This window comes from Rhinolophus sinicus, chromosome 4, assembly GCF_057876585.1.
Source record: "Rhinolophus sinicus isolate RSI-liver-muscle chromosome 4, RSI-T2T, whole genome shotgun sequence".
Taxonomy (NCBI): domain Eukaryota; kingdom Metazoa; phylum Chordata; class Mammalia; order Chiroptera; family Rhinolophidae; genus Rhinolophus; species Rhinolophus sinicus.
The window spans coordinates 8,151,618-8,169,254 of NC_142504.1; the positions used below are offsets into that span (position 1 = coordinate 8,151,618).

A 17,637-nucleotide genomic window follows, 5' to 3' on the forward strand; every position below is an offset into this window, starting at 1 on the left:
ATCATGACATTTCAGCCACTTGGAACAACGTGCTACTAGAGGTTCTCAAAATATTGAGGCACAGAACAGCTTCAGACAATGCTCAGGCATCTTAGTCTTCTATTGAGAAACGTTATCATACATTTCTCAGACTTCAGAAAGAAGACTACTTTCGGTGCATCCCAAGCGTCCAACCCTGAAACACGCTTTTCGCTTTCTGTATAACTGAGACAGTTGGCAAGCACTATGAGTGAGACTTACAGAACACTTAAAAATAAAGGGTGGTTTATGTAAGGTTGTGAGATATGAGGTTATTATAATGAAAAGATACAACAATGCATTTCACTAGGGATCAAATACTTCTGAGTTTAATTATTATTCATTAGTTCATACCTGATCTTGTTTCAAAAAGGGTTTTAGGAAGTCGATAAAGGTATAGAGAACGTAACATTAAATCACATTTAAACTAAATTAAAGCTTGGCCAAAGAAGATAGAAAATCAAAGATAGGACAAAGGGAGCCAAGAAAATGACTGAAAAGATATGCAACTATAGTCTGATACTGGTTACAAATTTGTCTCTAAACTCCATTAGTATTGGTATTCCATTTGTGTTAGATTCACCTACAAGGAACAGAGAGACTCAACATATGGGTGGTTTAAATAAGATACTACAAGAGGTTATTTCTCTTAAACATAAAAGTCCAGAGATGTGCCGCCCAGGTCTGGTGTAAGAGCTCAGCTCCACTGGTCCCCAGGGATCCAGGGTCCCTCCCGCTCACCACCTGCCTTCCCACTATAGCACTTACCCCATTGTCTAAAATGGCAGCATTCCTATTTGTGGCAGCGGAATGGAGAAAGAGGACAAAGAAAGAGCAAAGGTCACCTGCCAATAATGTTTCCTAAGAAACATGCCCAGAACTTACTGCTGAACAACTACACTTCTATCGCATTGTCTAGAACTTAGTGAAGAAGCCTCTCCTAGCTGCAAGGGAAGCTGGATAGAGCAGTCATCATTCTGGGCAGACATAAGTCCTACTATTAAAATGAACAAAGGGGCGAAATGGATCTGAAGGATAAGAATATCAGCTATGGCTTCATAGCAACTGAAAGAAGAAAAGGAACGTGATCAGGTTCAAAATCTCAGAGACAGTAAAGAGAACCACCTGCCCAAGAGACTTACGGCGGCTTTTAGTGAAAAGATTAAAAAGGGATGACTCGGGAGGCCTTTAAAAAAGGAAAAGTTTGATCTTATTACAGCCGTGCAACCCCGTTTTATAGGGCTGTCTCTTGTAACAACTCTTGCATTGACAGTTTAGAGAAAACGTATCTGCAGAAATTTGATTTTCTGAGTTCATTTTCACTCCATTTTAAAAAATCATAATAAGAACATGTTTGTTTGAACTTTATCATGTGAATGTCCTGACATTAAATGTACACATTTATATTTGTTTCAGAATTAAAGAAAACTCCATTTACCTTCGTTTACGGGAAAGAAACCGCTGCAATCATAGAGACTACCAGAATCTTTCAAAAAATGGTATGTAACTTCACCAATGTGCCTTTAATGATTGGTTTTATTTCACAAGTACCACAAAAGCTCGGAATTAGATAACAAAGACCACGGGATAAAACAAACAGTCTTCCTTTCCACTGCTACTGCCGTTTCTGAGATAGGGGCCATGGGCTTAGCACCTTTTCCCTACAGCAAAAGAGAACGAGATACAGTCAAGGCAGAGACAAAGGGGCAGGTCAGTGATCCAACAGCAAAGGTGTAGAAAGTCCAAGGTGCCAGGCAGTCAAGTCTCAGGAGGAAAGACCTAGGTGAGCATTAGCAGAACAAGAACTGAGCAAAATCAAAGTCATTGCTACGACTCTGCTCTCCTCTTTGGTGCAAAGTTTGCCACATTTCTACTGGGGTTGGAATTTTAAGAAAAATCGTTAAATGTGTGTGGCTGAAATCCCCAAAGCCATTAAGGATAGGAACGTGTTTTCAGAGTGCTCTGGAGACTTGCAGATCTTCATCAGTTTCCTGTGTTTCCCAGGATGGCAATGTCTTCTGGGCTTGCTTCTTACCTGTGTGGTTCTCACCTCCCACCTTGGACCCATATTCAGCTCATTGCCACAAGACGTTGGTGAAACTCCTGATTGACAACCCATGACGTGGCTAGTGCCTAATAAGTTGCCAAGTAATGTCTTGTGGCACCGTAATGCAGAGATGGCAGAAACTGAGTGTGTGTCACCACTCCATCTTCCTCAGTCCGGGGCAGACATTACTAATCAATCTTGGCAGTCTTGTCTGCTTCACCCAGATTCTGCCTCAGCAATTCTCACAGCACAACACGTCCAACAACCATCATGAACAGATCAGGCTTGGCACATAAAGTTAAAGCTATTTGCCATCCCTGTGCCATCTCTAATTAACAAGAGTGTTGGGCCGGCCCGGTGGCTCAGGCGGTTAGAGCTCCGTGCTCCTAACTCCGAAGGCTGCCGGTTCGATTCCCACATGGGCCAGTGGGCTCTCAACCACAAGGTTGCCAGTTCAATTCCTCGAGTCCCGCAAGGGATGGTGGGCTCTGCCCCCTGCAACTAAGATTGAACACGGCACCTTGAGCTGAGCTGCCTCCCGGATGGCTCAGTTGTTGGTTGGAGCGCGGGCTCTCAACCACAAGGTTGCCAGTTCAATTCCTCGAGTCCCGCAAGGGATGGTGGGCAGCGCCCCCTGCAACTAAAATTGAACACGGCACCTTGAGCTGAGCTGCCGCTGAGCTCCCGGATAGCTCAGTTGGTTGGAGCCTGTCCTCTCAACCACAAGGTTGCCGGTTCGACTCCCGCAAGGGATGGTGGGCTGCGCCCCCTGCAACTAGCAACGGCAACTGGACCTGGAGCTGAGCTGCGCCCTCCACAACTAAGACTGAAAGAACAACAACTTGAAGCTGAACAGAACCCCCCACAACTAAGACTGAAAGGACAACAATTTGACCATTGTTCCCCAATAAAGTCCTGTTCCCCTTCCCCCAATAAAATAAAAAAAAATCTTTAAAAAAAAAAAAAAAAACAAGAGTGTTAAGGAATTTCCTAAACAGTACAACTTTTAACTAAATATATGACCGACAAGTGATTTCTTATATATTCTATACGGAATCAATGTTCTATTCTAAGAACGACATATTTGTGGTGCTGATAAAATAATAGCTGATGTTTCCTAATCTCTTACCAAGTGCTAAGAGTACTTGGTGTATAACATTTCAGCGAATCCTTTCAACAAACCGTAAGGCAAATATTGTATTTCTTCAGTTCAAAGATACTACTGATTGTAATAGCTCCGGGGAGTGTTGAGGGAGGGAAACTTACAATGCACTCATTGACTGCAGTACTCCACCCAGTATTAAATTTGTTAAACTATATTTCTCAAAGTTGAGGAAATATAAGGAATCCACACTGTTAGAGTTGAGAAAACAAGCATAGAGAGACCAAGAGCCTGGTCCCGGATCAGACAGTATGTTACAAGTGCTGGGTTTTGTACCCAGCTTGTCTCACTCCACTCAGACACCAACGACGATAAAGCAGTCACTGGTCTATGATCTGAGATAATCTACGGACAGAGATTGTCCTCACCTCGCTGCATATGAACACGACCCACAGTTTATTGGAAAGTTACCATCGACTGGCTCTGAACCATCACAGACACAAAGTGAATATCGGCCCCCTGTTCACTTTCTCTTTCCCTTTAGTGAACTATTCAGACAATCACTACACTGTCAAAAGCTGCCTGTCAGTGTAGACTGAAAAACAACGAACAAAAACACCTGTGTGGAATGCGATGCAGCTCTGCAAAGTGATGATGGAAAGTTCATATATTTTTGTTTAGAAAGACAAAACACTGCCAAAAGAAAAATCAGGACACAAAGTTGGATCGTATGGTTAAATTTCTACCGTATTTTTTAAAATAAAAGAGGAAAAAACAGCTGTACATAAGAATAAGAAAACACACCAAAATCATTATGTGTGATAAATTATGGGTGCTGCATTTTTTTTTTTTTTTTTACTTTTCTGTTTCCCAAAGATTTTATTTTTATATATAAATATGCTTTTTTAAAAACCCTAGAAAGAAACTGGGTCTAGGAACAGTGAAGGGCCTTTCGGAGGCCCCATAGCCGACAGTATAGGGTTTGGGTGAGGAATAAGCAGTCGGGTCCGGCCAGAAGGGCAGGCTGTGAGCTGCATTCTATCCATGCGCCCAGAGCACCAGCATCTCTCTCTTCACAAGACCCAGACATGTCAACTCAACATCGCTTTCTACCCACAATAAATACAGCAATCTTTCATAAAATCCAAAAGACACTGCAAAGAGTACTCAGTACAATTTATAGCAAACATTTCTCCTTTTCATGGTATGCCATCTTGACAGAATTCCTTTAAAATTCAGACTGTGGAGATAAAAGAGGAAAATAAAACAAAACAACAAAAAAAGGAGATGGGAGGAGAGCCTAATCGTGAAAAACCACGCAGGTCAAAATTTGATCAAAACCTGTGGCTTCTGTCAGACTTTTGTCTAATTGAATAGGTGTCAGGAGGGCAGGTGAGATTATTATTTCCTTCCTTTTCTTTAAATATACAATCCTTAGAAATGGAATGTGTACACTTTGGTATAACTTCTTTGAAAATGCTGCTTGACTAAATTTCTAAGAATGTAGATAAGAGGACTTTTTTTTTTTTTTTTTTAGTTTCTTCTAGTTACTCATTATTTAATGCTCTGGTTTTTTGATTCTCCAGCCCCTCTTCCTGTTCTCCGTTGCTTCTCCCCACTATGGATTTCCTTTCAATATTATGCAGCGTGTAACCCGACTACCCCGCGCCAAGTAATTTCAATCACTCCCCAAGGTTTTTATTAGACATAAGAAAAGTCAGCTTTCTACATCCTGCATATTTATGACTACACTTATTTTTCAGAACCAGCGAGAGAGAGAAAGAGGAGGCAGGGTAGAAAGAGTTGAATGGAATATTAAAGCGTTTCTTTAAAATTATATAGTAAGAATTAAAGAAACAGCTCCGATTTTCGTCTTGATATTTAGGTATGAGATCTCAAAAATTTCTGTAGATACTTCTACCATGAACCATTGACAGTGACTACAAAGCATTTTAAAATGTAAAATGTCCAAGTGACCTTTAATTTGGGCACTAATTCTCTGGCATGGGGATTAGGCACAGTAAACTTTTCTCTACATCCTTACAATCTGCAAACGGGGTTTGCAGGGGTTCTCACAACTTCTGATATGCCAAGACCACAGCTGGGGGGCTGGAGGGAGGAGACCAGTACTTTGAAGGGGAACGGTCAAAACCAGCTCCTCACTGAACATCACCTTACTTCTCACAGGTGCAAAGTGAGGCCCAGAGAAAGGAGCAGAGTTTTTCCCTGCTTTTCCCTTCATAAAATCTAATCCTTTTTGCAGTATAAATAGCTGACTGGTTTTAACTTTGGGTCCTGGGATTGGTGTGAGACTTTGACAAATCATTTAATTTCTCTGGCCTGTCTCTGCTTCTGTACACTGGGGATCATGGTTCAATGAGCACAGTTGCCAAAGGTGACCCGGATCTCATTCTGAGTTGCCTAGACAACAAGCTAGTTCCCATGGACCATCTTCACTCATCCTGATGGGGAAGCAGCTGCACCCCAACTCAGTGGGATGATGAGGTTCAGGGATCGAGCCCAGCCTTGCAAGTTTGCCGTTTCCCTAATAAGTCAATTTCTTAAACAATGTCACATGACCCTGTGGAATTCACCAGAAAACCCAGGTGGGGCCACTTTGCACAGTGGGGGAATAACAGTCCACACCTGAACCTCGTGGGGCTGCTGCAAGGTTGAATGGGGAACACACAAGTGTTCCCCACATGTCCATCCTCACTGCTAACTCCACCTACCACCTGTCCTATTATTTACTCAGCATTTTTAAAAATCAGTCACTTTTTCAAGATAGTTTTTTTTTTTAACAAGTAGATTTGAAAAAAGTAAATTTAAAAGACACACGTCCATGATAGGAAGGCCGTGGCTCCCAGGGTTCAAGGACAGAAAGAGGGGCGTCTAGGGTTCGATCTCCAGACCTTGGGGACAGAGGCAGGTAGGAAGGTAATGGGAATGGGTGAGGGACCGCCATTCCAGCCTGGAGAAGATGGCAGAAAGAAGGGGGCACCCTCTGGGAGGAAAACCTAGCCTAGGGATAGGAGTAGAAAGTGATGGAAACGGGTAGATGGCAGGTCTGAGACTGCCAGTGGGGACTCACCCAAGAGATGGAAAGTGAGCAGGACGCAGAGGGAGCCCTGGTGGATGGCAGACGGGGACAGCCTGGGAAGTGGGCCCAGGGATCCCCTGTGAGGAAAAGGCTGAGGGGTGTGAGAGCTGAATGTGGGGCAGCAGAGGACCCCTGAAGGCTGGAGGGGCAGATGGTAAATTCTGCGGGGAGGGAGGCGCTCTGAGAGAACAAGCCTCGGCTGTTTGAGCTGGGAGCGCCAGAACATACCGGAAGGAGCAGAAGCAGACAAGGAGTTTCACCTTCTCTCTAGCAAAGATGCTCACTCCTCAGAAGCTAGACCTTTAAGCATGGGTGCCAGGGAGTATGAGCTGGGAAGGACATTGCGGCAAAGGTGGACCCCAAAACCATCGCCTGTGCCCAAGCTGCATGTTCCATGCCTCCGGGCCACAAGCTTAGTGAGGACTCAGGGAATATGAGCTTTTCTTCAGCCCTCACTGTCCTTGCTGGCCCTCGTTCCCCCTCATTCACCCCAGCACCCCGACCCTCTGGTCCTGCGTCTCCTGCTGTACTTTCCTCAGTAGCTGAGCTGCTTGCTGTAAGTCTGGCTCCTAGTCTGACAATGAGCCGTGGGGGGTAGGGAGGGGAGCACAGGCATACTCCCTGCACTGAGCTCAGCATCTGCTGCCCGCAGTAGGGACTTGTCAACCCCACACACTTTTTTTTTTTAACCTAAATGACGCCCAAGTTACATTTAACCTTTGAAGAGAAGAAAAGTACATACACAGTAATCTTTTGCCAACCTGAATACCTCTGTGATGGGCAAAAAGCATGATTAGCAAGATTACGCTTCATTTAAAATAAAGGGTAGAAGAAAAACAAATGTTAAAGTGGTTTCCAATATGTATTTTTAAGGAAATAAAAATTCATAAGGCTCTTACTTTCAAAGTAAACAAGGCTCACCTGCTTTAAGAAACAAACAGATCCCAGCCCCCAGCCTCGAAATCTCCATGCCTGGGAGGGGGCCTCGGATGGGCGTATAGGATACACATGGGATACACATGGGATCTCTTTGCACTTTCCAAACACTCTACTAGCTTGGAATAGGACGTCTTGGTCCCTGGCAGCCTTACTCATTTTGTTTTTGCAACTTTAGCAAAACCTTGGTATAAACACCTGTTTGGGTTGTTCTGCTTTCAGAAAGTCAAAAGTGCTTAAGAGCATGGTTTTTCTGGGGCCCAATCGTCCATCCATACCATGAGTGGTCACCCCTCTTTGTTCCCCCCTTATGCTCACTCACATACTGGGAGCAGGGGACTAACTGAAAGTATATATACATGAAAAATGGAGAATTTTTACACTTTGCTGAAGTACACGTGTTTGCAGCCTCACCTACCCAAACCCACCCCTACTCCTCTTGCTGCAAACCAAATTTGATCTTGAACCCCTTAACTTCTATTTTCCACACCCCAAAAAAACTTCATCTTGCTGGTTCTCGTCTCGGGCTTTGGTTAAACCAAAGAGAATGGGAGAGAATCTGAAGAGCTGGAGAAACTGGAAAAAAGGGCAAACTTCAGGCCAGTATATGAAAGTGTCTGAGATGCTCGATCTAAAAGACAAGAATCGTATATTTACAGATACACTCAGTGCCTGCAGACATCAAGGCTTGCTATTTCTCTTAAGGACCAACTGTATCTCAAAGGTACAACGCTAATGACAGTAGAAACTTTTGAAATAGAAACATTTCAATGTGACACATTCCATGTCAAAGAACGTATTTCCCTCCTTTTATTAGGGGGCATTATTTCTATTTTTAATACGTTCAAGGCTTTCAGTTTCAAAGAATCACAAAACAACAGAGACATTCCAGTCCAAGGGGAAGTATTTCCTAGCATTTCTCTATGCTAACCTTTGCGGATTCTCCTCGTTCCATGCAACTCCTCCAGCTAGGAGGAGGGCACCTGACAAACCATTGCAGTTTGAAGAACGTGTGCTTTAGATTCTTCTGTTAGGTCAAGAGTTTCATCCTGTACCTCTTGAGTCTGCACACCTGCAGAGGGCAAATTCAGAAGCAAATATCTGACTTTTTTTTCACATAATTGTCAATGGCAAGGGCTCCTGATGTCCTGGGTGGGGGGGTGGGGGGGCTCTCTTTTCAATAGATCCCTTTTGTTTTGGGCTTGAGATAAGGGATACCACGGGGAAAGCTCACTGCTATGTGTGTTGATAAATGAACTTGCTGGGTTTCTATCAGCTCCAAAGCATCCTGGGATGTGCCTCTTACCCCTGGCCTTCTCTTCTACTTTCCTTCCTCTCCTTTTCCCCTTGGTTTTGCCCCCACCGCTCCCTCTGGTTCCCCTCCAATATCGCAATGCATGCTAGAAATAGAAAGCTGAACAAGACAAAGTCCCTGTCTTCAAGGAGATCATAACCACCTGGGAAAGAAAGACAAATAAGGAAAGAGTTACGGTACTTGTAAAATGACGCTAACATAGAGGTAAGCTGAGGTCTCTGGAAGTGAGAGGATTTAACTCTGCCTGGAGAAAGGGAGGACAGCTTCACAGAAAAGGTACATTTGGGCAGAGAACCCTGCAGAACGAAATAGGAATCCAAAAAGCATAGGGAGATGGTGACTCAGTGCACAGAGGCTCCGAGGGCAAAATCCTCTTTGGAGAAGAAGGGGCGAGGTCCGCGTGGCCGAAGGCTACTTGGAAGCTACGGCAGTTTTGAGAAGAGCAGAGCGACACTGGGAAGGTATTACATTCTTTTACAAATATATGTTTGGGAGAATCATTTTCCTAGTGTGTCACAGAAATTCAGAACCACACTTACGAATTTGAAAGCATTTTCAGTAGAAGAAACATCACCAGCAAGTGTCACAACAAACAATTATCAAGCACCCACTATTCTGAGTTCAAGGTCAGTATCTTAGTCTGAATGTTTCTGCTTATTGCAAGCAAACATTTTTAGAGAAAAGAAGGAATTTAAATTTCTCACGGCAGATTTTTTTAACTGGATTATACAAATCATGCTCTTCACAATGCTTCCTGAAGTATGAAAACACAAGCAAAATCTGCATTATTTTAAATCTGATTAAAGTTAAGTAACATTATTAGATGTATTTTAGGTCGTTGTGTGACACATTTTCCATGAACGTTTTGTAGTCTCTATAATGCATTCTGGTTTCTATAACGGTTTCTGGTTCCGGGTACAGTAGAGTAAGCATACTTCCCCCGTCTGTCCCTCTGAATGCAGCTATGAAACCTGCACGGGATACATGGAGCAATTATTGGAGGATCTCTGGAAAGTAAACAGTGGCAGGTTGTTTGAGGAAGGAGTACCGAATTAGGAGTACCACCAAACCAGCAGTGCGGTTAGCGTTTACGTATCCTCTGCTATCTCCTGAAACCAGACACAGCGCTGCCCAAAACCCAGAAGTGGACAGTGACACAGAGACACTGTCAGAATAAAACCTGTAGCTCACACTCTAGAAGTGGGAAAGAGGTCTCCTGGCAGCGACTCAGTTCCAGTGGGGGCTTGCAGATGCCTAAAATTCTAAGAGGGGGATAGGGGACTGCCTCTCCCATTGGAAGAGCTATGGTTCCAGGAGTGGGGAGCAAGCAAACCCCACCATTGCTTATTTCCTCACTCTGTCCTCCCAGAGCTAGGTCCTATCGTGAATGCATTTGCCACAAGCAAAAGGAAGGTGGGACAGAAAAAGGAGGGTGGGAGAATGAAAGTTGGGGCTTTAGGACCAAAGAGAGGAGTGCAGGGAATCAGAAAGTCCCAGGGTGAGAGGTCATGGACGGGATCTGCTGGGGAAAGCAGCCCCATCCAGTTGTTTGTGAACTGCTGGGCTCACTCCTGAGCTGCAAGCGCGTGGATCTGAACCGCAAGCACAGGCTCAAGATTCTGAGGCCTGAACTCAGACACCGTCCACTGCCCAGGTCCCAGGATGGGCACTCAACGGCCCAGACATGAGACAACTCAAAATAACACTACACAGGCTTTGCAAAGGGAACTGACGTTGAAGTTACAACTTCGCAGACGGCTGGGTAGAACTTGCCACTTGAACATAATGAACCTAACCAGGCTGACTGCCTCCTCCCGCGTTTCCCCAAAAATAAGACCTGGTCTTATGTTAATTTTTGCTCCAAAAGACGCATTAGGGCTTCTGTTCAGGGGATGTCATCCTGAAAAATCATGCTAGGGCTTATTTTCCGGTTAGGTCTTATTTTCAAGGAAACACAGTAAGACAAAAATACCAGACTTGGAGTCCTATAATATCCAAAAAGCCCGGGATATTTCACCACAATTGGTTAAGACCTTGTCTCTTTTCACTCTGGCTTTCCTTTACATCAGGCCTCATTTTTGTATTTTACATTTGTTTCCTTACAAAGGATCCCCCAAATTCTATAAGCTTCACAACTCAAAACCTGTATCTGCCCTTGTCCTATTCAGATAGTTGTAACAAAGATGGCAATAGGAAAACTAGAGATTTGTTTCTGAGCCGTGTGTAAAAAGCATCAGGCGTTTTATTGGGAACTAATTAACAAGTTCTTATCCTGGGGCTCTAAGAAAGGAAACACCTATTTTGAGTACCCAGCTTGACACCACTTCTTCAGGGGTTCTCCGAATGCCTAACAGTCCAAGTTCATTCCTTGTTTAATAACGCTAAGCTTCATAAGAACAGGAACTATGTCTTTTCTATTTACATATATGTTCCCAGCATCTATTACAATGCCTGGCATATAGTAAGCACTTAATAAATGTTACCAAACTAATGAATTACCTAATTTTTGAAGACTTATACTTAAATATGCCCCCATCTCTCTCCATAAAGAATTGGAGACTAAGCACCTGCTCTGAGCCGGGCACGGAAGTTATAAGCTCAGGAGAAGACCTTCGAAAGTGTCTTACCAGTTGACTTGAGTGCACAGAACAGGAAGTGCTTGCCCCTGTGGTCCACGCTGACCAGCAGGGGAGATGTAAGCCGCGACCTATTTACGGAAGGACAGCCAATGCTGAGATTCCGTCAAACCTTTCCTCTGTTCCTATAATGCACTATGCCTTATTCCAATGGGATTGGATGAGTCAGAATTCAGACTTTGATGGCCAGTAAAGACCCTTTTCTTTCTTTAATTAGAGACAGGTAGATTCTTCATTGAACCACCACGGCAAATAAATGAAATGCCCCGATTTCATAGTCAAACCTTTGTCATTTCTCTGAGCTATAATTGTAGAGACCTGAGCACGAACCTCTAAGAGGTAGTGCCAGTTCTTTAAAGGTGCGCCTTGTTTTATCACACCCCACAGTCTAGGAGCTCTCTTTCCTGCTCACATCTTCTAGTTCCGACTGCGTCTAAGTGTTTTCTGTAATTCTAGCAGCAGCCACAGCAAAATCAGTGGCTGAGAAGAAGTCCATATGCAGGAGAAGAAAGACAATAGAGGCTGGGAGGGAGAGAGACAGAAAATGTTGATGGGCCTGGCAAAAGAATCACAGAACAAGAAAAGAGAATTAAGAAGAGAAAGTGAGGTGGGAATTACAAAAACTAATTACATAAAACTGCCATTTCCGAAAGGAAATGGAAATCCTGGAAGGTGCAACTTTGGAGCAAAGAAAATTCTGTGCTCATATGATGAATAGCCACCCGAAGAAGAAAAAATAAACATTTGGGTAAAGAAGAGTCGGCACTTCCTCTCTCCTAGAGCGGATGTTTGTAATTGCTATTTGAAAATCCACCACAACTGGTTGCCACTGGCCTGCCACCCTTGTCCTGGCATGTGGGTGGTGTGGCACAGGGGGGAGGCTGACCACGTGGCATGCCACGACAGACTTTCATTTTCATTTTCCTCAAGCTCAGTGGGTGACCTGCACCTCAAATTCCCAGGTGTTCTCTGGATAGCGAGAAAAATTATTGGCCTGACCTTGTCCTTCATTTCTTTTCCCCCCACTCACGGCTTGAGCTTTCATTACTTTTCATTTCTCATTAAGACGCCAATCAAAGAGTGAGAATTAAACACCTCTTGATTTAATATCTTACTGAAAACAGGAAGTTGAGCGCGTGGGGCTAGAACTGAATGAAGAACGCAGCTGGCAAGCTGAGCGCGCCGTTGTAAGGTGCCACACCAGCATCAACACTGCCCTGCTTCTCACCCCTCTGGAGAACAGTAGGGAGCAATCTCACACCCAGGAATTCTTTGAGTCTCCACATTTAGGACTCGGTACTGTAAAATCCGGTACCTTCTCTGAGCCAAGATCATATGCTCAAATCATGTTGGGTTTTCCTCTTTTCACGTACAGGCTTGGCTGTGCATTAACCCTTGCATGAGAACTCCATTTTGTGTCTACCCCACAGGTGCTACTCCTCAGGTATAGTGTTCATTCCCTACTGTGTGTCAGGCACATGGTAGGTGCTCAGCAAATGAATGGAGAGGGTGAATGAGCACACGCATGCTGAGAGGAACTGACTACTCATAATTTATATGCTCGTGTGCATATTTAATAATATCCTGCCTCACTGCAAAAAGGAAATAAAGACAGCATGGTGGTTTCTCAAAAGGATTAAACAGCGTTACCATATGGTCCAGCAATTTCAATTAGGTATGTACCTAAAAGAACTGAAAGTAGGGACCTAAACAAATCCTTCCACACTGGTGTTCACAGCAGCGTGATTCACTATAACCAAAAGGTGGGAACAATCCAAATGCCCATCAACAGATGAATGGATAAACACAATATGGAACGTAATTATTCAACTTTGAAAGGAAGGAAATTCTGACACATGCTCCCAATAGATGAACTTTGAAAACATCATGCTAAGTGAAATAAGCCAGACACAAAAAGACAAATATTGTATGATTCCACCTAGACGAGGTTCCTAAAATAGTTAAATTCATAGAAGCAGAAAGTAGAATGGTGTTATCAGAGGCTGGGGAGGCGTGAATGGGGAGTTATTCTTTCATGGGTACCAGCCTTCAACTGGGGATGTTGGAAAAATTCTGGAGCTGGATGGTGGTGATGGTTGCACAACAGTGTGAATGTATTTAATGCCACTGAATTGTACACTCAAAACAGGCTAATATGGTAACATTTATACATTGTATATTTTACCCCATCAAAAAAACGTAATTAAGCATTATTGATGTAAGGTACTAACATTCCTGAATCAGCCAAGAGAGCATCAACGCTGCCCATACAGCTTGCATCTAGTTGCATGTGACAAAGAGGCGGTCACCGCATGGTCACACAGCTTCAAGGGAACATGTACCAGCATGCCCCTCACTGCAGTGCACTGCCCTCGTCCCATGTGGATCTGTAAGAACATACATTGGCTCTGTCATCAAATGTGCCTGCTCCCCGAGCTTCCACAGCTAGAAGTTACTGGAGATGCTTCCTTGTCGCTCGAGCTACCCCACCCACCTGAGGATTAACTCACTTATTACTGCAGACCAGCCTCCAAGGGACAAAAAAATCCCACTTGGGTTCACTCTTTCTAGACTCCAGCCTAGAGAAGCAATTTCACACGGCGCTTAATATTGCAGGCAGAAGGGAGAGGGCTTGAATTGCAGTTCTACAAAGTATTAGTTGTGTGGCTTTCGGCAAGTCACTTGAGTGGGCCTCAGTTTCCCCATCTATAAAATGGGGATCCTACGTGCCTATCTCACCCAGTTGTACTAAGGCCTAAATGAACTAATAATATAAGTGCTTAACAGAGTATCTACAATCAAATGAGTATGCAAACAATGCCACTATCACATAAGAGCTACATTACAGGTGGCAGCAGCGATGAGGGAGGGTGGCCATGTATGCCATTATAGGGGTTGAGCTGTATCAACCTTACACACTGAACCCTGCACAGGACAGCCAGCAGGAGGAACCTCAGCAGTGAGCAGGAACGCCAACAGGCGATTCATGGGGCTCTCTAGGGAGATGGGTAGTTCTCAAAGGATCCTTTTTCCTGTTCTCTCTTCCCTCTGGGTGCGTTCTCTCACTGGTGATAGATAGATACCTTTTTCTCACAGCTCCTAGAAAGCATCCTCATGCATGTTTAGGAACTCTCTTAAGACCTGTGAGTCCAAAGACTTTGGGGTTATATTAATATAAGGCCAAGTTGACATAAGACCCACTAAGGAGAGTTCCAAGGGGAAGTTGTTCTCATCAGCATGAGGGTGTGGACGACCTCTGATTGTACAATAATGCTTCCTCCATGATTTCAGTCAATCAGACTCTCACACTGACAGTGTTGAATTGAACTCACTAACTTTAATTATTAATTTTAATTATTCAGGTGCATCCTCCCAAAACCTGGAGAGATTTATAGAAAGGTAAGTGGAAGAGGGATGTAAGAAGTTGTTTTTAAATTAGATTTCTCATTTTGAAAAATGAATGAAAACTCTGTTGTCTAATCACTTCTACTGAGCAGCAGTAGCGTGCTAGTCACTTTGCAAACACTGGGAGATTATCCCTTTGTGGGCCAGTGAGCCCTGGAAGTGATTACTTTGCATAGGCCTTGAAGAAGTATCATAAAAATTCATGTGATGTGGATAAAACTGAGATCTGACCAAAGAATCTGAAAAAGACAAAAAGGAGTGTTTCATATTCCCGCTTTATGAACGAGAAAACAATTTTGTGCTCATTTTTTACTTAAAAGTAAGAAGCAAGAGCCTGGGTGCTCAGAACAGAAACTTTGAGAAACCCCTGATTTTTCAAAGTTAACTACAGGCTCACCACTGTCAGGAGGTCTTAATGAATCTGGACATACGTAACCCAGGTAATTCACCTGTGTTGATTGATGACAAGAGCTGTGAAAGATGCTAAGAAGGTGGTAGCGTATCCCCCTACTGGAGACTTCAATCCACTCTTTTCAATTCTATGCCTTTAGGTGGTCCTTCCCTGATGGGAAAGTGGGTTACAGACCATAGAGAAGATGGGGGAATGGGAACAGTGATACTACAATGAAAGAAAAGTAGCAAAAAGTTACCCAGAGGGTGGCCATACAAAGATTCTTTCACAGGCCCAGCCTGTGACATGGGTTACAAAGCTAGGTTTGCAAGTGTTTGACGTTCCGATTCCGTCTGTGGATTCTCAGTTTGTCCAGGAAAGAGCTGTTGGACCATCCAGCCATCGTCATATACGCCATGATTGGAAATGATGTCTGTGGCAGGTGAGTTACTGAGAAAGAAGGTTTCAAAAATTGTTTGACTCTGGGCTTCCACCTCTTCTCCACTCCATTCCCCTCCGTCACAGTAGCCGGCTGTTGAACTGAATTTCTCTACCTGAAGAAGTCCTAAACACACGCGAAATCAACGAATCCAACCCGTAAAGCTGAAAAACCCTTTTTAAAAAAAATCTGACCCCTGAATTCTTTACTCTGATTCATCAGTGGGTTTGCCACGATCAGTTCTGAGCGGTGTCACGAGAAATATACTCCTGCTATCCAAGCATCCAAGATGGAGAATCATGACTTTTTCAATAAAATAAGGCAGAATCCCAGCTACCCCAGGAGGACAGCTCCCTCATTCATATTTTCATATACTTGCTCACGTGGCAGAGATACCCTAGACTTAGAGTGCTTGCAAAGAAACTGCACATAATTCATGGCCAATCCTATTTATGCCCATGGCCCCTGGTAAGGAAGTGGTTTTGCTAACCTGCTACTAGCAGTAATGATCTCAAAATGTTGAATGCCTTAGTTTGGAAGGTTTCTCAAAATCTGTGTATATCCCTAAGAATATGCTACACATGTGAATGTCATCTGTCCTGTGATCAGGGCCAAAAAGAATAAAAAAGGTGACATCGGCTTTAGAACAACTCCCCAATAGCCACCCAGCTACCATTTTAGAAAACAGTAACGGAAAGCCAAGAGAAGTCACATGACTTGCCCAATTAATTGACTAGTGACAGAGCTGGACCCACCCCAAGTCGGGCTAGAAGCAGGCCGTCCTGCTCACTGCCCACCCATTGGTTTCCCTACTTCCCAGTTCAACCTTATTAACCTGTGCTTGCCCTCATGCTACACATGTGAACCTCCATGAGACACCTCATGTACACCTCCATGAGAGCCCTACAACTTACGGTGAAGGAGGTGTAGACCTAGCAGGGAAGTGAGTTCGGGTCAGGGGATACCACACTGTGATCCAGAGATGTTTATGTGCCAGACTCTGCCTTGGCACCCCCTAAGCTTGTTCACTGCTCTCCCCCAGAACCCCAAGTTTGCCAAGGCTACACGTTGGGCCCAAGTCTCAACCTCGGTGATAAACCACCTGGAACTCTCTGGTAAAGAGCAAATAGCCCCAAAACCTGCCAGGAGCCCAGAGCTACACCACTTTCTATGTCATCTCATCCCCACAGCAGCCAAGAGGCAAGTACAATGGTCCCCATTTTACAGATGAGGAAGCTGAGTGTCTGCAATGTGAAGGCCTTGCTTCCACTGTCTTGAGCAGCAAGGCTGACTGCCAAACCACGTTCCCTGATGAACTGCTGTGCTCTTTCTGTAGTCCACACAGGCCTGATTTACTTTCTTTTATGCATTCAGTGGTATGTATTGAGCACCTATGGTGTGCCAAGCTCCGTGCCAGGCTCAGGGATACATGGCAAGGAAGCCACAGTCCTTCACATCAAGCTGCTTATGGAACCTGGGTCAGATCAGCCCTGAGGGGACAGGAACAAACTGTCACACTGAGTCAAAAACACCTGCAGAGAGAGGCTTTGACTCCAAGAGCCAAAAATCCCTGGAGCTGACCTTCTCCAGTGGAACCTGCTTGCCTTTTCACAAAGCAGTCCACTCCTGCTTTTCTTTTCCCAAAGAGCCAAAGGGCAGGCAGCCATCAGCCTGAGACCTGTGCCAGCCTCTCCCCTGCCAGGATCTGGGCAAAGAAGCAGCAAGCATTTGGGGGAAAGAAGGAGTTGGCAGCGAGGGATGTCCCTGTGATGCCCACTTTGCAATGTCCTGTGGAGGGGGTAGAAAAATAAAGACAGATGGCAACTACACCTCCCCATCTGCCAGAATGTCAAGGTGGAGTGGATAACCCAAAATGAGCAAGTGATTTCATAAAAAGCTCACGCCAGCAATGAGTTGTGTAATAAGTCCATCCTGGAACAAGTTTGGGGATATTTGCTTGACTTTTCTCTTTTTTTTTTTTTTTTGATGACGATGCTGTCTCTTTCCAAAATAATGCCAATGATGTGGTCTGACAATTAAGTTTAAGAACTTGTTGCAGCGATGTTGCTAGCCTTTTTTTATATCAGAGGGATTATTCATTATGAATCTGTACCAACTGGACAAACAGTTGACCAAGTTTATTATTTGGAAGTGCTGAAAAGGCTGTGTGAAAAAGTTAGACGACCTAAACTTTTCGCCAACAATTCATGGCTCTTGCATCACGACAATGCACCAGCTCACACGGCAC

The 17,637-nt window shown here is 44.2% G+C and overlaps 1 protein-coding gene across 2 annotated transcripts in view; it reads left to right on the top strand.

Annotated features, from left to right (window-relative positions):
• Window positions 1-17,637, top strand: part of AOAH (acyloxyacyl hydrolase) — a 133,723-nt gene that overhangs the window by 87,571 nt on the left and 28,515 nt on the right. Inside the window, exons 13-15 of one of the 2 annotated variants that reach the window (XM_019726325.3) lie at window positions 1,435-1,517; window positions 14,517-14,553; window positions 15,318-15,392. In XM_019726325.3, coding sequence (XP_019581884.3) covers window positions 1,435-1,517; window positions 14,517-14,553; window positions 15,318-15,392 — 195 coding nt within the window. The remainder of the gene's footprint in view (window positions 1-1,434; window positions 1,518-14,516; window positions 14,554-15,317; window positions 15,393-17,637) is intronic. The other variant, XM_074341003.2, reaches the window with a different exon arrangement.